The sequence below is a fragment of the Camelus bactrianus genome, chromosome 11 (assembly GCF_048773025.1).
Source record: "Camelus bactrianus isolate YW-2024 breed Bactrian camel chromosome 11, ASM4877302v1, whole genome shotgun sequence".
Taxonomy (NCBI): Eukaryota; Metazoa; Chordata; class Mammalia; order Artiodactyla; family Camelidae; genus Camelus; species Camelus bactrianus.
This window is the reverse complement of record NC_133549.1, coordinates 30942280-30962750: the sequence shown is the minus strand read 5'-3', so window position 1 is coordinate 30962750 and position 20471 is coordinate 30942280. Positions and strand designations below refer to the sequence as shown.

The following is a 20471-nucleotide window of genomic DNA, read 5'->3' as shown; positions in this document are numbered from 1 at the left end:
GGTTCTGGTCACATAGCATGGCAATGGCAACTCCTCTCCTCTCTGCCTTGTTATGACTGCTTCTGCTGTCTTTTCTCCTAGTGCCCCCATCCCTCCCTCTGCAGGAAGTCCACGTAAGCCAGGAGACCATTGGGAAGATTTCAGCCGCCAGCAAAAGTAAGCCCATGTTTTACTCCACCCTTCATATGCCATCTTCGGCCTCTGTGTGACAGACCCAAGAGAAGCCATGTTACTCCAGACAGTTTCTGCCCCACTCCTGTCTTTTTTCATGCTGTGGACAGAGTCATTTTCCCCAGACAGGGGCCTGACCAAGTTCCTCTCCTGGGTAAAATCCCTAGGTAAATCCTTGTTGCTGAATTTCTTGGTCATTGCTTCAAGGTCTTGTGTCAGGTGACCACCATCTACCCAGCCAGCCTTGTCTTCTACCATGCTCCTTCTTCTGCCCGCCCTGTTCGGCATCCCCTCAGTGTGCCCAAGCCGGACCCGCCCTGCACGTCCCTCCCTCCCTCTCTGCTCACACCCCCCAACTCGCTGCTCCTGGTGGCGCCTTCTCATTGGTGCTTCTCTGACTTCCTCTCTTGCATCTTTGTGGCGAGCGGATGAGTGTGGACTCGAGCCAGATGGCCTGGCTTCGATTCCTGGCTTCCCCACTTCCTGGTACTTTGGCCTTAGGGAAGGTACCGAATTGCCCAGTACCCTGCTCTCCTCATCTCTCCAACAGGAAGACACACTGTAAATCTGCCTAAGGGTGGTGGTGGGGGGCTGGGTTGCTGATCGCTAAAGGGTGCAGGGTTTCTTTTCGAGGAGATGGAAAGTGTTCTAAAGCTGGTTGTGATGGTGGTAGGCTGTATCTGTGAATGTACTAAAAACCGTTAAATTGTAAATGGGCGACTTATCTGTGAATGGTATCTCAATATAACTGTTGAAAAAATTTAAAAAATAGTAATCAATCTCAAGGTGGTTATGAGAATTAAATAAATTAAAAAGTATAAAGTGTTTAAGGTAGCACCTGGTTTACAGGAAAGGTGCAGTCAGTGCTGGTTACCATTACTTAGCCTCTTGGGTAATGCGACCTTACGTACCAGGGTGCCTGGCTGTGTCCCAGACTAGGTTGTGACCCCTGAGGGCAGGAACCAAGGCTGTTGGGTGTTCCTCACTGGCCCAGTAGCCACTCCTCTCATGCAACTCAGTTAGTGTTATTGAATTAGACTCTTTCCTTATTACACAGATTTTCATGGAAGGGCCTGTCTGTGCGCGTTCTGCCCGTGGTAGATGCATGTTCTCTGCTGCAGGGGAGGGCTGCATCTGGCCCAGACTTTGCCCAGTGTTATTTCCACCATTGTGCTAAGAGGAGCTGGGCCCACCACAAGGTTGTTTCCCCTCCACTCATATTTGGTAGTAAGGTCCTCTTGGGATCAGAGCAGGGAAGCTGGTTGTCACCCATTCTATCCCACTCTCCCCTAGTGATGTGGTGCTCGGCTGTAGTGGACATCCTGTTTCTGATAGACGGCTCTCACAGCGTCGGGAAAGGGAGCTTTGAAAGGTCCAAGCACTTTGCCATCACGGTCTGTGACGCTCTGGACATCAACCTCAGGAAGGTGAGTGGAAGTCTTGTCTTTGTATTACAACATCTTTGATTGCAAGTGACAGAAATTCCATCTTAAGCAAAAGAGGGCATTTACTGGCCTGTGGAACCAGGAAGAACAAGGGGGTAAATCCTGGTTCCAGACGTAATGGGATCCGAAGACTCAGCCCCTCTCTTTTTCCTTTTCCTCTCCATTTTGCTTTCCTTGGTTGGCATCCTTCCCAGGCGGGTTTTCCTTTCATAGCAAAGTTGCCCTGCATTGTCCTTCGAGCTCGTCACACCAGGAAAAAGAGAGTGGACTTCTTTCTGTGTGGAACTGGTAGAAGTCCCTGAGGAGGGCTCTGATTGGGCAGGCATGGGTCACATGACAATTCCTTGACCTATCACAGAAGTCAGAGGGAAGAGATTGTCCAGCCAGACTTGAGTCATTTCACCCACATTCTTGGGGGGTGGATGAACACTGGATGTCCCGCTAGAAAGGGAGGTGGTGTTTGCAGAATAGTGCGAAAGGGAAAGCATGCTGACAGACAAAGACTGTAACTACCTCTGAAGATTAGAGTCTTACTATGAATCACAGCTCCTCCCCTCTGTTTACTTGAAAGGAACAGCTCCTGCCTGATGAATCCAACCAGTATCTGCATTTCTTGTTCTTCATGGTTCTAGATAGCGAGTCAGCAGATACCAGCAGAGTGTGCTAGCTGCAGCTCTTGTTGCTAAAAGAGGTATTTTGGAACAGCTCAGTAGAAAAACAGTCAATGAACACAGTTCTCAGAAAATGAAACACAGACGGCCCTTTGACATAGGAAGAGATCCCCAGCCTCACTCAATGTAATAGCAAATCTCCAGCTGCGATACCATTTTCCACTTAACTGGATTAGCAGCAAATCCAAAATTCGGTGCCGTGCTCCTTTGGCAAGCCTGTAGGAGACTGGTGTTCTCATGCTCTGCTGGGGAGTGTGCAGCCTCTATAAAAGAATCTAAAAATGTCCATCAAAATGACAAAGGCTTGGACTCTGACCCCGTAATGTATTCCACAGATACTCCCACAGGTGCAAAATAATGCACGTGCAAAATTTTTCATTGCGGTGTTGTTTGTAATTGTAAAGATTTCAGGCAACCCAAATGCCCGCTCTCAGGGAACAGATATGTCCATTATGGTGCATTCATATAATGAAACACAGGGCAGCTGCAGAAAGCGAATGAGGAAATTCTCTGATCTGGAGAGACAGCAAAATAAATTGAGTGTAAAAAGAAAGGTGCAAATGGTATTTATAATATATTACTTTTTAGGAAAAATGGAGATGAAAAAAGTCTGTATTTGTATTCGTTTGTATATGCATCAAGAAACCCTGGAGGGATTTGTGAGAGGCTAAGAGCAGTGATTTCCAGTTGACGGAGAAGGTGGGATCTGAGCAGATGGGGCATGAGTCCAGGGGGAGACTCATGGGTGTAAACTTCATTATACTTTATGGATTTTGAACCGTGTGAACTGACTCAAAAATCAGATAAAAATTTAGGAAGGGCATTTTGGTCTGGAAAGCCATAATTACTTGAATTAGGGACTAGTCACATACAGACTGAGGAAGGAAATGGTTTTCCAAGATGACATTCCTGGATTAATCCTAGAAAACCCTTTAGGATTTAGGAGCCAAAGTGGCTGTTAATGAGGGCCAGATTTTCTCCAGAATGGCATGTCGTCTGGGGAGGGAGCCCATTGCTCTCAGGCTGTCTCGCTCAGTTATACCTGACGTCATTCCATGAACATGGAAGTTCCAGCCATGAAGTCAACCCATCACAGACCCCGAGAGGGTCAGGGCTGAGGCTTGCTGAATCTCTACCCTCCTCCACATACTGCCCTGCTTTTAAAAGGAAGTGATTCTTTATGACATTTCACTAGTTTTTCATAGAGGAAGAGCCATAAAGATCAAACACTGATGACCTTAGCAGGGATGTAATATGTCCTGAAATGAGTGGCCTGGAGACCCCAGTGGATGGCAAGTTGGAAGAGAAGAGCTGTATGGAGTATTAGAGAATGTTTTATAGATGAATAAATGGGTTCAGAGAGGCTAAGTGACTGCCTAAGGTCACACAGCAATCTTCGAAAAGAACTAAGCGTGGAAGAACTGGGCCTCTTGACTCTCAGCCCAGCACTTCACATTCTGCTGTCCCAGTCATATAGCAAGTGGACAGCTGGCGACATGGTGAGGTGTGCGTGTATCTGTGTATGTGGAAGTGGGAGGTGCTGATGGAATTCAGCATCCTCGAACAGAGGATAAGAAAACTATAACAAAAAAAAAACTTCATGGGTGGTGCTGTTGGGAGCAGCTATCCCAACCCACAAGGCCCCAGAGTTCAGGGAATTTAGTCTCGATGTTGCTGAACCACATCTAGAATGTGGCATTTTTAGGTTAGATACTGGCAAATGGGACAGTGGCCACAACAGGGAAACAGAACAGTGAGAGGCCTGGACATTCCCATTCGAGGGAACTTGATTTTCATGAGAAGGAGGGTGCTTAGTGGCTCTGTTTTATTGAGAAGATGGAATCTGGGGGTTCAGGGAGTTTTGTATTTGGGTTTGTCCCAAGAAAACTTTCTTAAAGCAAGACGTGTGGAGCAGAGGAATTGGGTGTCTGTTTCGTGAGCAAGTGAGCGCCTCCACCTCCAAGCTGCTCGGACTTGCTGGGACTTCTGGCGAAGGCTCTTCGCATTAGGGTGACTTCAGACGGTTCAGTCTGATCTGCGGCTTCAGGTTTTATGTTTTTGCTGCTGCATTTTGGTGTCACCGTCTTGTTATCTCCCCACAAAGGAGATTTGATGTGCACCTTATTTTACGTTCCAGGCGGAAATTTTCAAGTAGCTGTAAATGCAGGCTTTTTATGGGGGCTTTGTTACTGAGGTGGATGTAAGGTGTTTGAAGTCTTCCTCTTAACACTGAAGCTGAGAAGTTCACTTCCTGGCTTCTAATATAATGATTGGAGCGGACTGATTACAGTGTGCTGAGAAGTCTGGGCGGGCTGGCTTCTGAGCATACAGTAAACTGAAGATAAAAGGTAACAATTTTGCTCCCAAACCACCAATTAAATTAAATGCCTTAACTACTGACTCAGGCTGTTTCCATCTTCTGTTTTGAAGTTGGCTCCTTCCTGTTTAACTCAGTTAAACACACCCAGCTGTTGGTCTCAAGGGAGTTTTTAAACTAAGTGATTCATTCACATGATTAAAAAAGAAAGACATTCAATGAAAAGCATCCCTTTCACCCACACGTTTTGTATTTGCCCAGTCCCCCCCCGCCGCCTGCTGTCTTGTGAGCATCCTTGCAGAATTGCTTCATGCAAATACAAGCAATGTGAATATCTGCTCTTATTTTTGCCCTTTTTACACAAAGGGTACCACACAGTACGTAGTGTTTATATATTGCCTTTTTCTCTTTGCATTGTCTTGGGAGTCTTTCCATGTCTAGATAGATAGGTAGTATAGGTATTAATAGAGCCATGTATCATTTTTCATTGCTGATTAATGCTCCTGTCGTAAGGATTTGCCAAGGTTTAGTTAACCAGCTCCCTGTTGATAGACATCCGTTATTACAGATACATTGTGAGCTTGTAAATATGTCGTTTCACACCTGTGGAAGTACAGCTGTAGGATGAGTTCCCAGTAGCCCCATGCATTTGTTATTTTCAGTAAACCTTGACAAATTGCTCTCTATGCATGCTTTGACATTTATGTTCTTAACCAGCAGTGTTTGAGGATACTATTTCCCCCTGTAAGCGTATCTGGCTTTTTGCTACATCTCAGGGTGACACAGTCAAGCATCTCTTCTTACTAAGGAACCATTTGTATTTCCTTTCCTGCGATCTCTGTTCATATCCTTTGCCCATTTTTCTGTTGGACTGTTGATCTTTTACATATCAATTCTTAGATACTCTTTATATATTGGGGAAACTAACCTTTTATCTCTGACATGAGTCGGCAACTTTTCATGTTATCTTCCTGTTCTGGTTGCCTTATGGTATGTTTTGCCCTGTGGAAGTTTTCTTCGTCAGATTTATCGATTTTCATTTCTGACTTCTGGATTGCAAGTCCTAGTAAGGTCTTTTCTACTTTGAAGTTACAAAGGAATTCTTTCAAGTTTTCTTCCAGAACTTTTATGGTCACATTTTCCACGTTTAAATCTGGAATCCGTTTGCAGTTTACCCTTAATTCTTTTGCAGATGGCTCTCCAGGTGTCCCAATATCACTTACTGACTAGACCGTCTTTTCCCCACTGATCTGAGATGACCCTTTAGCAACATGCTAAATTTGAGGGAGATTTTACAGAGGTCGCTTCTCAGAAACTCTTTCTTGAGGTTCTCTACTATTCTGCTTTTCAGTGTCCCTCTCCCCTACGTGCCCACCTAAAACTTCATTTTCTTTTTCCTTAAGATGCCCAGAGGCCCCTCCTAGGACTCTCCCGTGGAAGGAAAGTCTGATGGGCTGTGCTCACTGGGAGCAGATGCAGCCAGCCTGGTGAGGTGGTTGTGTGTTGATCAACCACCAGGCCTGTTAAGGGATCAGTAGAGAAGGAATTCACGTAGCAAAAGTCTGCATCATTGTTTAAATATGAATCCCTTGGCCTTTTGCAATCTTGGCCAGAACTGGGGCTGGTTCTGAGAATAGTAACTAAGAGTGTAGTTTCTCCAGGAGTTTTGAGAGCCAGTGACAAGGTGCAGGGGTTAGGTCCTCGAGAGGAAACTTTAATGTTTCAACTCTTCTCTGCTTGACACATGCCAATCTTAAGGGTCCAGAGAGTGACTTGACTCCGTCTCCCTTCTCCAGTTTTGCGAGGCATTGGGTTTTCTCACGTGGTCTCATGCATTAAGATGCAAGACCTGGGACCACTGGTGGCTCTTATTCTCTCCACTGCCAAGGAACTCCAGCTCCAGTGTTGCTTGTCTCAGATGAGGGTGCTGCTTGTCCCCCAGTCTGACTCCAGTCTGGAGATCGGGCCCTTCCCTAGCTTGGCAGGAGCAGGCCTGGAAGGGCTGATCCCCTCAACAAAGGTGGGTGTGTGGTGGCTGCGGCTGGTGATGAGCCACCAGTGACGGTGGCTGTGGTTAGTTTCTGTGGCATCCCAGGGAGGGTGGGAGCGGGTGGTTTGCTGAAGGCCTGCTGAGAAGGGAAGCAGCATCACTGAGCCTTAGTGAGGATCCCGGCCACCAAGTCCCTTCCTTACTAGCCCTGGGCCGGGTCTGTAGCCTCTGTTTTAGTTTCTCCAGCAGTAATGTGGGTACGAAGAGTGCTTTGTGGATTAAATGAGATAATTGTTGAGATGGCTTAAAACAGTGCCTACACCGGGGAGGCAGGCAGTAAGTGTGAGCAGAGACCCCTAAAGCACTCACAGCTCAGCCCAGAGAGCTGTCAGGATGGGGGTGGAGTTGGTGGTAGTCAGTGCAGAGTACAGGCAGATGTGACAGTCCCCTTCCAGATTCTCCACTGAGTCTCTGGAACCTTCTTTTCGGGACATGAGAGAAGGCTCCAGCACTGGTGTTTGGGAGTGGGCAGGAAGCAGGGGCCTTAACCTTTCTCGTCCCTTCTTTCCTCTTAGGGATGTTTGTGACTTGACCCTGCTCTTGGCCCCTGGGCCCTCTGTCTCCCCCCGCAGGTCAGGGTGGGAGCTGTCCAGTTCAGTTCTGCTCCTCGTCTGGAATTCCCCTTGGATGCATTTTCAACCCAACAGGAAGTGAAGGCCAAAATCAAGGGGATGGTTTTCAAGTAAGTGTGACCAGATGCTGCCATGGTTAGGATGAAGCTAGCTTCTCTCAGAATCGCCCTTGAAGGGTTGGCCCGGCTCTTAACCTCAGAGAGAGAGGGCTGTGGGTAATGTGAATTCCCTTCTCAAGGCTGCCCCTTATCATTTACATGACAATGTCCCAGGTGGGAACTTAAATGCAGGTTTTTTAAAAATTGCTGTTATTGTGTCAGTTACCTGGGAGAAAGGGCTAGTGAGGGTGGAGATAGGTTAAGAGCATGAGGTGGGTGGAAGGGAGAACACTGGGTCCTTTTCCCAGTACTGTCCCTGGTGACCGCGCAGCCAGGATGATTCACCACACTTCTCCAAGCCTCATTTTTGTGATCTAAAAAGAGTCAGTGCTCCTCTGTTACTGAGAGTGCTTTCAGAATGATAAATAGCTGTTTATTTGCTCGTGTACATACACATCCTACAAATATATGTACATGGTGGGTCAAAATTTTACTCACATCACAAGTCAGCTGATGTGTGTATATGCACATACATATGTGTGTATACGTATATTTTGTGTATAAATATTTTATATATGTGTGTATTACATTTACAGCTGTATGGATATGAATGAGTTATACACATGCATATGTATGTATATACACATCCACACATACACAGTGTTCTTCATAAGTGCTCACAGAAGAATGCCTTTACTTGCCGCTTGCTGCTCTGATCTCCGGATCCTCTTTGATCTCTGCTTTCCCTTCCCCTAGTGTCTACTGAAGTCCCACTCAAGTCCATGGTCCCAGCCATTTACAGCTGTCACTTCTACTTGCAAATACCCTTAAGCTCTGAGGTCTTTTTATCAGCCTCAGGCCTCTGTAAGCTCCCAGTACTCTCAATAAGCCTGAATCCCCACACTGGACACAGCAGGAACTTTGGGGGCCCCCACGTTCCAGAGACCCCACCCCCAGTGACTTTAATCTTAGGCTGTTTATCCCAGCCCTTTCCTCTGCCCTTGAGTACCGTAAACAGAATGAGAGGCAAGTCAAATACAAGAAAGTTCAAAGGGAAAAGGACATTAATATTTTTTTTAAATGGTGTTAGTGTACACTGACCTTTCTGTGTCCCCTTGGAGCCTTCTAACCTTGGGGCCTCCAAGAATGTTTCCTGTAGAGAACAGAGGTGGCCTCGCTCCCATATCTGGGGCTCAGACACACCGAGCAGTACTTGTCAAAGTGAGGTCCTCGGTGATGGTCTGGGTCGGAATTGCCTAGGGAGTGTGTCAAAGTGCAGGTGCCTGGGCTGCCTCCTACGGCCGCTGGATCACTCTGGGCAGTGATACCAAGAATCTGCACCTTTGAAAGTTCTCTCCCCACTGCCTCCCTGCCCTCAGAGTGTCATATACACTCATTTTTTTTTAAGCAGCTTTATTGAGATATAATTTAAATACCATAAAATTCCCACATTTAAAACGTACAATTCAATGGTTTTGAGTACATTTTCAGGGTTATGCAACTGTTACCATAATCTAATTTTAGAACTTTTTCATCATCTCAATAAGAAATCTGGTGAATAGACTTTTACTCAGACAACATGTATAAGTGGCCAATAAGCACATGAGAAGATGCTCAACATCATTAGCCATTAAGGAAAGGCAGATCAAAACCATAATGAGATACCATTTCACACACACTAAGAAGGCTAAAATGAAAGACAGACAGTAACGAGTGTTGGCAGGGATGTGGAGAAATCTGAGCCCTCGTATACTGTTGGTAGGATTGTAAAATGGTGCAGCCACTTTGGGAAACAGTTGGGCAGTTCCTCAACATGTTAGAGTTATCACATGTCCTAGCAACTCCACGCCAAGAGGATTGAAGACATATACCCCCACAAAACCTTGTACACTCATGTTCACAGTAGCATTATTTATAATAGCCAAAAAACGGAAACAGTGTAAAAGCCCAGTGGATGAATGGGTCAGCAAAATGTAATTTATCCATCAAAGCAAAAATACACAGATAAGACTGCATCACACTCAAAAGTCATGCACAGCAAAAGAAACAACAAAATGAAAAGGCAGCCTGCAGAACTGAAAATTTTTGTAAACCATATATTAAGTAAGGGGCTAATATCCAAAATATATGAAGAATTCATGAAAGCAATAAAAAAAATGTGATAAATATTGCTACAATGGCAATTGCTAATGGCAATATTATGGTAGATAAAGATGTAAAAGTAACACATTGTACACCTCAAATTTACACAATGGTATATGTCAAATATATTCAGTTATTTGAAATAGGGATTTAAATAAAATATGATATATCCATGCAGTGGACTATTATTCAGCCATGAAAAGGAATAATGATATGATTCATGTTACAACATGGATAGACCTTGAAAACATGCTAAGTGAAAGAAACCAGACAAAAGCCCACATACCGTATGATTTTTATTTCTACGAAATAGACTGGAATAGGCAAATCTGTGGAGACAAAGTGGATTAGTCATTGCCAGAGGATATGGGGAGTGACTGCTAACAGCTTCTTTTTGGGGTGATGAAAATATTTTGGACTTAGGTAGTGGTGATGGTTGTACAACCAAATTATACTAAAAACCACTGAATTGTATGCTTTAAAATGTTGAATTTTATGGTATATGAATTATATCATTGATTTATTGTTAAAGAAGAAACCATTATATGCACACAAACATTTGCAGGAGAGAAAGTAACCTACTGGCTTAAATTTAGGACTGAAAGTCAAAAACTGGAAGATTTCGACTCAGATAACTCAGCCCTCCTCTCATGTGAAAAACTAAGCCAGTAGCAGTGAATTGGTACTAATAGGCACTTTGGAAGTCACCTAGTATCTCTTCCAACCCCTTATTTCATGGAGGGGGATACCGAGGTTGAGAAGGAGCAGGTGACTTGGCCAAAACCACAGGGTCACAGTGCTCCATCCATTAGGCCCCGTGGGACTGTCCTTTCCCACTCTCCCCCTAAGTAATTAGTTGAGCCCCTTCTCAGCTGGGTTGAAAGTCACAGCTGAGGGCTGGAGAGTATTATTCATGACCTATGAAATGCAGAGACGCATTGAGAATGTGCCGGATGAGGACACTGGGAATGTAGAAAGACCCCTCTTTATGTGTCTGAACAAGGTCAGCTCTTCCTTGGGGATGTGAATGGCGACCACTTGTGTATCCCAGGGTGATTGTAAGAGACAGCAGACAGAGCAAGGAGGCAGTAACTGGTTTTTTGGCCACGGTTGTAGTGTCACTGAGGACACTGAGTGTTAACACATCCTTATTATCCAGAACAGAGGAAATGTTGGCCAAATGGGAGTGTTGACCTCCCCAGGACTCTTTGCCCTCTGCCTTCAGTGTAATTTTAAATTCTGGACTGATTAGCACAGCTCTGTCCAAAACCCAGAACACTTGCGTTTCCAGACCAAGGCAGTCCCCCAAAAGCGTGTTTTAAAATGGCTAAGAAACCACCGTGACAATCATGATATTTCTACATTGTAATAAATGTAAAGAATATTACAACCAACCCTTCCAGTCTTGCACCCCACGATAATATAAAATCAGATCAAACATGGCCAGCCATTGACTCCCAAATGCCTAGAACCTTGGCCAGGGGGCTGTGCGAGCTGGTTCCATCATCTCATTAATTTCACAACAACACGACTCTTGAGCTTTCTGGGATTGAAGGTTTTGGACCCTGCCTATAGCTTTATCAGAATTGTACTGTATTTAGATAGCTGTACAGAAATAGGTTACTGCTTTACATTAGCACAAAGCCTTTTATAGCCATCTCTGGCCTCTTTAAACCATATTAACATTTAAAAATAGCTTTTAGAATAGTTAAAATTACAAAGCACTTTGCTGTCTTTAACTTAATATGATTTAGTATGTATTTTTCATAAAAGCTGCATTATGTTTCATGTTGATCCTTTTTAATGGTTATGTAATAATCCAAATGAATTGAGCTATCACCATGTATTAAATCAAGCCCCTAAAAGGACACACTGAGGTTGATTCTAGGATTTTTGTCCATTGCCAAAACCACTACCAACAAAAACTCCTGTCATCAGCATCCCTGAACCTACAGTGAGCTTTCTTAGGAATTATTTTTCAGAGTCTGTTGCCTGCACTGCCTGCATCAGAATCACTGGGGGTGGGGGGAGAGGAGGTGGGTTTAAACTGTAGATTCTCAAGTCTGGTCACACATCTACCAATTGGGATTCTGGAAGGATGGAATCTGAGAATCCACATTAAGTCTCTTGAGGGATTTTTATGCTAACTAGAACTTGAGACTAGTTCAAAAGATGAACTTAGAATAAGCTGCTAGTTGGTCCATTATAACTACCACTGATGGAGCGCACACTGGGCACAGCATTTAATCCTCAAATAACACTGTTATTTTCCCAACTTTAACAGGGAAGGAAACGGGAGTCTCAGGTTAGATAACTGCCAGGTTCAGCTGGCCAGTGTATCATGGGCCTCATATCTGTGCCCCTTTCCTTAATCAGTCCATGCACTGCTATCATGAACAGCCATCCATCTGTGAACTTCTTTCTACCTAGTTTAGTCCTATTGGAGAGAAATGAGAAGAATCTTGAGACTCTGGCCCCAGACCTCCTAGTCTGGAGCCAGATGCTGAGGTCAGAACAGACTCACCTAGAAATATTCCACAGGATGAGTGGAGGTAGCAGGGTTTCTCCTCATTTCCCAGGGTTCAGAAGCTGTCAGGAATCTCCGCTGAGCTCGGTCGGTTGAGTCAGAAGCCAGCAGGTTAGGTGCAGAGGTTGGGAGGGTGGACGGCACATGCATTTGTGTGCTGAGCCATGTGGAGCATGGACGCCCTGCAGGCCAGTGGAGCTGTGGCCTGGGCTCTTGTGTCCTTGAAATTTAATTAATCTCCAACCACAGGCTGGTGGCTATGAAGAGCGGGGCCCAGACCCACTCAGAAACCCAGAAATGAAAAAGAAAAACAAAATGTATCTCTGGAGGGGCCCAGGACTTATATGCAAAATGAGAACAGAATTGCAGAGAAGTGCTTCCCCGCCCCCCACCCCAGGCCTGAAGCTTTGAGGGTACAGGAAAAGAAGTGATGATCAGATGGCAGAGGGGGTGGGCTGTGTTTTGAGGAGAGAAAGCAGTCCGGCTGAGAAATTAAGGATGCAGGGCCACAGCCAGAGGCTCGAGGGGAGCACTGCCAGGGGGAGGGCACAGGGAGCTCCTGGCTTTGTGGGAGAAGTTTTGTGACCATTTAGGCAGAACAGGACAAAGTAGGAGTCAGCAGACCTTTTCAGTAAAGAGCCATAGAGTAAATATTTTCGGCTTTGCCGGCCACGTGGTGTCTGCACAGAGAGCTCACAAATGCACGGGGGCCCGTTTTCCATGCCCGTTTGGCCACAGGCTGTAATTTGCCAGCCCCTGGAGAGGAGTGACCATTGGCTTTGGAATTAGCCTGACTGGTTTTAAACTCCAGTTTTGACCTCTGCTAGTCAGGTGAGAGGCAGGTGACTTGACTGGTTATTTAACCTGACGGTTAAGAACTTGGGGTCTGGAAGGATCCAGGGTTCAAGTTCTGCCTCCACCACCTGTGAGCCGTGTGACCCGAGATAAGGCCTTTGTCTGAGCTCCGCGATCTCAGAGCCGTGGTGAGAATTGTACGGGCAAGCGCCTTCACACACACACGCGCTTAGCACAGTGGCACCTGGCACGTGGTAAGTGCACAGTAAATGCTAGCAGTTCGCGTCACTGGTCTCTGAGCAGGGGATTCCTCATCTGTTACCATCCACCGAAAGGTTTTACCTAAGATGTGTATTTTAGTGAGTCATTACTTTCTTCCCAGTTGATGCTCGGAGCTGGCAGTCCACCTTCTGAGGACGTGTACATGAGCCTCCTCTGGGGAGATTTAGTAGGGATTCTGAGCTGGGATTCCACAACTGGGCTGTGAGGATTAGGGAATCTTAGCGTCCTGATGTCGTGGGATGTTTGTAACCTGCCCTGATCTGAAAGTAGTCAGAGGAGTCAGTCTTCCAGCGCTCAACGCTGAACTTGGAAGTGGGCCGGAAAGGCCTGATCATGGAATCGATCCTCATCAGATCCTGGCATCAGAGCCCCGTCCTTTATGCCCACGGATTCTTAAGAAGCTCTGTTATCTGCTTTTCCACCCCAAGGAGACGTTGAGCCGTAACAAGAAGGGCCTGGTAGAGATGGGAGGTGGGTGTTAGACAAACAGTGAGAATTGTCCCCAGAGCCATCAGTGGGAAGAGAAAGTGAACACATAAACAACGAAGAATGACATTATACAACGTAACAGAAATGGGCTAATAAATATTAAGTCCAGCGAGGTTATTCCTCTTCATCATGGTTGTGGTTTTAGATGGTGAGGACGTGTATATCTCATGCTAGAATTGTCCCTTTGAGCCTCTGCTGGGAGAAGGCTCTCATTTCAGCTTCACCTGTGGGTCGCTGACTTTTTCTTTCTCTTTTCCTTCTGGGTGAGTTCAGAGGAGGGCGCACAGAGACAGGCCACGCTTTGAAATACCTCCTGCGCAAAGGGTTCCCTGGGGGCAGAAATGCCTCTGTGCCCCAGGTCCTGGTCATCGTCACTGACGGGAGGTCCCAAGGGCACGTGGCCCTGCCAGCCAAGCAGCTGAAGCAGAGGGGCGTCGCTGTGTTTGCCGTGGGGGTCCGCTTCCCGAGGTAAGAGATTTCGCCACCCTGGGTCACCCTCTCGGTCAGCCTGGGGACTTCATAGCCGTGGGAAAGGAGGGGAGCTGGGGAAACCATCCTGGCCCTTCTGGGATCTATCTTTTCCTCACTTTGAGGTACTGTTGTCGGCACACGGGGAGCTCCAAGTCTTTGGAAGTCTGAGCGCATTTGCTTCGTCTTTTATTTAGTCTGAACACTTGGTTTCAAGTGCTGGAAATGTGCTTTAAATTTATTCAGGCAGAAACTGAAATTCATGGACTCCCCTGACTGCACTGGGCGGGTCAGAGGCTTCAGTGCCAGTAAGATTCTTGACATCCCAGGGTCCGATCATCTCTGCTGTTCGCTCAGCCTGGTTCTCTCCAGAAGCTGGGATGGTGGATGTGGGCAGCACCCCAGTTCACATCTTCCCAGCCCCACCTGGAGGGAAAAGACTCATTTCCCGTTTCAGGTTGAATGATCCAAAAAAGTGTTCCGACTAGCCTGAGTCTCAGGTCCGCTCCTGAATCCAGGAGAGTGGGTGTCTGGGCCTGGCTGCCTCCTCCAACCACGTTTCTCTAGATGCTGGAATGTGCATTCCAAGAAGTGGAGGGGGCACAGGTCCCCAGTGATCTCAGCCCTAAATATGGAGATGATCTCTATGGACCTCCAGTTCTTATGGGTGTCAAGTAAAATGACTTTGGGCACTGTGCCTATACATAGAAATCTCTTCCTTAATTTTAGTACAGTCATCCCTCCGTATCCATGGGGGATTGGTCCCAGAACTTCCCTCCCAGGATATCAAAATCCACGAATGCTCAAGTCCTTTACTCAGCCCTTCCATATCCACGGATCATAAACACAGCACAAGATCTGCAGTTAGTTGAGTGTGTGGCTGAGGAACCTGTGGATATGGAAGGCCGACTGTACTTTATTCATTCTCTCAATCAATAGATGTAGGTTGTTTTCCTCGTGCCAAACTATTCTACATTCTGAGGATGCAGAGACAACAATACAAAGTCCCTGCTTTCATGGAGCTTCCATTGTAAGAAAGGAACTAGATAATACACAAGTGAATGAACAAAAGTAATACAATTCCAGATGGAAATAAAATGCAAAGGAGAAAAATAAACTAGGTAAGAGGTTACAGAAGAGGATAGCTGTTTTGGATTTGGCAAGTCTCCTCTAAGTTGATTTTCTGAGCAGAAACTTGAGTGAAGTGAGGAACAAGCCTTCCAAATATCAAGGAAAAGAGAAGGCAAGACAAACAGATGGCAAGTGCAAAGGTCCTGAGGCAGTAGCTAGTGTAGTGTGGTACAGAAACAGTAAGACAGTCAGGGAGGGGCTGGAGCCCGGCAAGCAAGGGGTGAATTACAAGAAATGAGGCAGAAGAGATGGGCAAGAGTCAGGCCTAGAGACTTTTGTGGGTTATTGTAAAGACTTTGAAGTTTGTTATGAGTAGTCTGGGAAGTCTTTGGAGGGTTTTGCGCAGGAGAATTACATGAATTGGCCTGCATTTTTAGAAGATCACACTGAACGGTGGGTGGGCCAGAGGGAGAAGTAATAACAGGGGAAGTGGGGGATTTAGTTAGGAAGCCTTCAGAACAGCTCACATGCAAAGTAACGGTGGTTTGCAGTAGGGGAGCAGCTGTGGCCCTGCTGAGGAACAACTGGACCTAGGATACACTTTGAAGGCAGAGCAGCGGAGTGACTGGTGCATTGGATGTGGGGGTGTGAGAGAAGAATCCAAGATTCTGGCCTGAGCCCCGTCGTGAATGGAGGTGCTATTTGCTGAAATGGGAAAGACTGGGAAAGGAAGAAGGGAAATTGAGTTCTGTTTCAGGCAGGTCGAGGTTGAGAGGCCTGTGGGCCATGTAAGTGGAGAAGCTAAGTAGAGAGCTGGATGTAAGAGTCTGGAGCCTAGGAGAGAGGACAGGCATCAAGATTCAGATCGAGGATGGTACTTAAAACCTAAGTAAGATGACCTAGAGCATGAACACAGAGTGAGAGGAGGACCGAGGACCTGCGTGTGTGCAGGTCAGAAAGAGGGAAGAGACAGAAAGAGACAGGTTGCAGGTACCTGGGGCTGCCCTGGATTGTGCCATCTCCTGGTGGTGATGATGACCGCTGCCACCACCATCATCATTGTTGTCCTGGCCAATAAGCTGGTGTTTTCACACAAGCTGCCTTGTCGTTGGCTGTCCTCAGATATAAGGAACGTAAACCCCTTGAGAGAGGAGAGGGGATGTGACCTCCTGGTTCCCTGACAGCCCTTGTGCCCAGGCAATGCTTAATAGAGAACCTTGCCCATAGTAGTTGCCCAAAGGTTGGTCACTGAGGATGGGGTCTGCCACAGGGTGTAAATACCGGCCCATTCCGGGCTGGCTTCTTCAGCTGCTCACTGGAGTAGTGCTTCTCAAACCATCTGGGGTGAAGGTCCAGTGTGTTTTGTTTTCTAGTCCATCATAGACTGATACTTTACAAAAATACAATAAAAATGAATTGCTAGAAAAATGAAATAAAAACAAAGACAGAATAGGAGTTCAAATGCTTATTACTTGACCCAACAGACAAAAAATGACTGTCAAGTTGCCGTACAGTTAAGTTTAAGTTGCCGTACAGTTCAGTTTCTAAATGCTTAGTGTCTGTGTTTATCGGAATCTGGACCAGGGTGAAACAGTTTGGAGACCTGTAATGACCCACAGACCATACGTTGAGCATCTCTGGCTTGGAGAAGTCAAGAAGCCATTGCCAGGAGAGGGGGCATTATTCAGATCTGAAGGCCTAAGCTGCAGACACAGGAAACCTCTGAGGAAGCCTGTCAGGCTCCCAGGCCCGCCAGACCCCCACCCCCAACTCCTAGCAAAAGACTGGCTCACTGTTGACCAGCGGTTCTCCAGGTGTGTTTCCTGGACCGCAGTGTCAGATCCCCTGGGAGCTTGTTAGAAATGTACAAACTCGGGCCCCACCCCATTGAATCCAAAACTCTGGGGCAAGGAGCCAGAATCTGTGTTTTTTCTGGCCCTCGGTGATTCTGATGCCCGCCAAATTCTGAGAACCGCTGCTGTGGGCAGCGTGAGGCTCTGTGTGAGATGAAGGACGGATGCTGCTTCAGACTCTTCCCCCCTTGTCCTGTAGATTGCGCTCCTTCTCTGATGGTTCTCAACTCTGGCTGAGCACCTAAATTACCGAGGGAGCATTTAAGGTCTGTTTGGGGGCTGGGGAAACTAAGGGTGGGGCCTGGCAGAGCTGCCCACTCAATGCTGATGTGAGGCCAGAACTGAGAAGCCCCTTCTGTGTGCCAGGCGCTCTCCTAGGTACTGGGGAAATGTTTGGCTTCTGTGGCTTCAGAGGAGAATGGAGAGTTTTACTTAAGTGAAGTTTAGAGATAAATGAGGTTTTTGCCATGTTGCCAGATTTTGGTCTGTTTTGATGAATTTTTGATGGGCAGAATTCTATATGCGCTACTGACTACCTTGTCTTCTTAAAACAGGTTTGCCAACATCATTTAACCCTTTGTTCATGCCCTAGGGTCATGATCCCACACATCATTTCTGTTCTGGGCACTAACATTGCCCTCTGGTTGTCTGAGTACACAGCCTCACGTTGCTGGCCTGTGAGTTCTCATTGCCACTGTTTATAATTCTTTAGGATTTTTCTTCCCTGTTACTAGCTATACCTGTTTGTTCTTCTCTTGCTGTCACCCAGAACCACTTTCCTTCATTTTCTTTCTTACATTTTTCTCATCAGCTATGGGTTACAAAACCAGACAACTGACACTTTCAGGATAACTCCCTCTGAGGAAGTTCATGGACTGTAGCATGTGCACATTCTGACCCACAGCTGAGCATTACTGAGGTCTTTCTCTGGGTTACTTCTGCACCTTACATGCATCTTAGATGGTTGAGGTTGCAGTGAAGTGGCTCCTGCGTCAGTGGGTGGTGGTGCTGTCCACCAGGAGCCCAGGGTCCAGGAGACGGGTGGGCAGGAGGAGGTTGGGTGCGGAGCGACCAGTCATTGTAACTTCTCTGCTGGGGGCCGGGGCACAGGTGGGAGGAGCTGCACACACTGGCCAGTGAGCCATGGGAGCAGCACATACTGATGGCTGAGCAGGTGGAGGACGCTGCCAACGGCCTCTTCAGCACCCTCAGTGGCTCTGCCATCTGCACCATCACCTCTCCAGGTAAGTAAGTCTGTCCTGTCTGGGAAGGGGTGGCCTTGCCCATACGGAAGTTGGGTGTGGGCTGGGGAGGGTTCCCGGAGGCCTGAGGTTAGGACTCAGGAGGCTCCCTAGGGAGGGAAGGCACAAGGAATGGGGCCCAGGAGCTTTGGCCCTGGGGCACTTTGCTCTCTTCTGCCTTGCTGGGCTGGCCCTTGTGGGTTTTTTGGCTGGGAATTGTGAGCTTGTCTTGCTGGGTAGAGAGGCTCAGGGCTTGGAACCCAGATCTGGCAGGGCCCTCGTGCCTGTCCCCTGCTCGGGAGGAAGAGCCAGCTCCCGTGCCATGGTCAGCACAGGGAAGCTTCATTTGGGGGTGAGATCCCTGTATTCGTAGACTTTGTCAGGGTCCATCCTGGAGCTGGAGTGCAGTATATTATCTGTGCACAGGATGGAAGAGCTGTGTGGGTGGGGGCTGTGCAGAAGAGATGCTCTGAGACTGGCTGCCCTGATGTGCTGTGCCCCAAAAGAGCCAGGGCTGAGGGTGGTGGAACTACGGCTGCGGAAGGAGATGTAAGCCTGCCTTCCCCGTCGGTTGTGCACTGTGGACACAGACTGCAAGGTCCAGCCTCACCCCTGTCAGCGCAAGACACTGGAGACAGTCAGGGAGCTTGCCGGCCACGCCCCATGCTGGAGAGGATCTCGGGGGACCGACGCCATGCTGGCTGCGCTCTGTCCCTTCTCCAGGTTTGTCCGTAAGGTCTGGGATCAGAGCCTAAGGGCACAGCCTGGGAGGGCATGTCTGAGTGCTCACGAGCTGCAGGGATAACAGCTCTCTGGAGCCTTGACCGTGCGACAGGGATTGGAGGACACCTGGGAGGGAGCCAGGGACAGAGCTCTGGAGACACAGGCAGGATCACAGCTACGCAGTGTCAGAGTCTTGTAGACATACTGCTCAGGTGCCCGGGAGAGCGGGGTCCCAGCCATTCTGGAAGCCTAGTAAGTCAGCCAAGAACTGATCCAGCTGGGCAGTGGTCTGGACTTGGGATAGTGGCCAGGTAATCCGGTTCCTCTGAGAACCAGTTTCCACATTTGTGGAGGCTGAGTGTGGCAAGAGGCCAAATTCCACTTGTGGAAGCCCTGGAGGATGCTGGGTTCTTCAGGACTGGAGCTCAGGCATACGAGGGCACCTGCTGCCCTGCTGTCAGCCACTCCCTTGCAAATCCCCACACTGACCCTTGGCACTTTATCCGGACCACTTTCCATTTTACACCTGGTCAGCAACTTGTGAGCTTGCCCGCTCGTGCTTTCTGGAGGGCCAGGGTAGTATTTGAACCAGCTGCATCTTGGCCCCTTGGCCTGGCCTCAGTGATGAGGTTAGAGTGCTCACACAGCCATGAGATGGATTGGCCGAGAAGCCACGAGGGCCGTGCTGGGCCGATGCAGAGTCCAGATGCCATCTTGGCAGGAAAGGGCTGTGCCCCGCACGTGGATCAGAGGAAGTGGGGCCTCGTGCCATGTCAGAGGCCACTGGAGGCTCTCTTCTGAAACCCGAGCTTTCAAGTGAAAGGAGGCAGGTTCCTCATTCCCCAGGGACCACGTCTACGTGACCACTCTGAGCCAGGCAGTGTGCCATGAGGAGATGGCACAGTCGCTGCCCACAAGAAGCTCATGGTCCAGAGAGAGCCTCCCAGGTGCTGAGGTGGGACTCTGGAGGCATCACCACTAATGAGCTGGGAACCTCCCACTGTTTGCTTCTACATTCGGAAAGGGGCGGCAGGTGGTAACAGGACCTGCCCGAGAGGAGTTCAGGAGCACACAGCGAGTTAATATGTAGAAATACTGCTATTTGTAGGATCTGAGAATAATGCATACAGTAGGCTTTTCATCTATCCCCTCGTTCAAGAAATAACTCTCAGAGGCTCTCCTAAGCTCCCGGCACTGTCCCAGGTCCTGGGGAATCAGCATGAGCATCTTAGAAATGTGTGCCCTCGTGAGCAGGAGGCAGCAGTAAACAAAATACCTAAGTGAACTATTGGGGGTGGGAAGTGCTTTGTGGGGAAGACCGTGGGGGTGGGACAGGGCGGGGTGAATAGGTGTTTGGGGCGGGGTTGCAGTTTTAATTAGGGTGGGCAGGGAAGGCCTTGCAGAGAATGCGGCATCTGAGTCCGGACCTGAGGCGGGGGAGGGATGAGGCAAGGACAGGCCCAGGCGAAGGCCTGTGGACAGGGTCTGCTCAACAACGCCGGCCCCCAGAGCAGGCCCAGGCGCCGAGGGGCAGGGCCGGTGGCGCTTTCTGGGCT

At 47.9% G+C, this 20471-nt stretch overlaps 1 protein-coding gene across 6 annotated transcripts in view; it reads left to right on the top strand.

Annotated features, from left to right (window-relative positions):
* The window catches only part of VWA2 (von Willebrand factor A domain containing 2), a 48591-nt gene that overhangs the window by 13884 nt on the left and 14236 nt on the right, over positions 1–20471 (top strand). For 5 of the 6 annotated variants that reach the window (XR_012510123.1, XR_012510125.1, XR_012510124.1 and 2 more), the window contains exons 3-8: positions 82–156; positions 1465–1598; positions 7227–7336; positions 13833–14027; positions 18062–18195; positions 18783–18915. Coding sequence is in view for 3 of the 6 variants with exons in the window: in XM_074373582.1 (XP_074229683.1) it covers positions 82–156; positions 1465–1598; positions 7227–7336; positions 13833–14027; positions 18062–18195; positions 18783–18915 (781 nt within the window). In the remaining 3 variants the exon portion in view is untranslated. The remainder of the gene's footprint in view (positions 1–81; positions 157–1464; positions 1599–7226; positions 7337–13832; positions 14028–18061; positions 18196–18782; positions 18916–20471) is intronic. The other variant, XM_074373584.1, reaches the window with a different exon arrangement.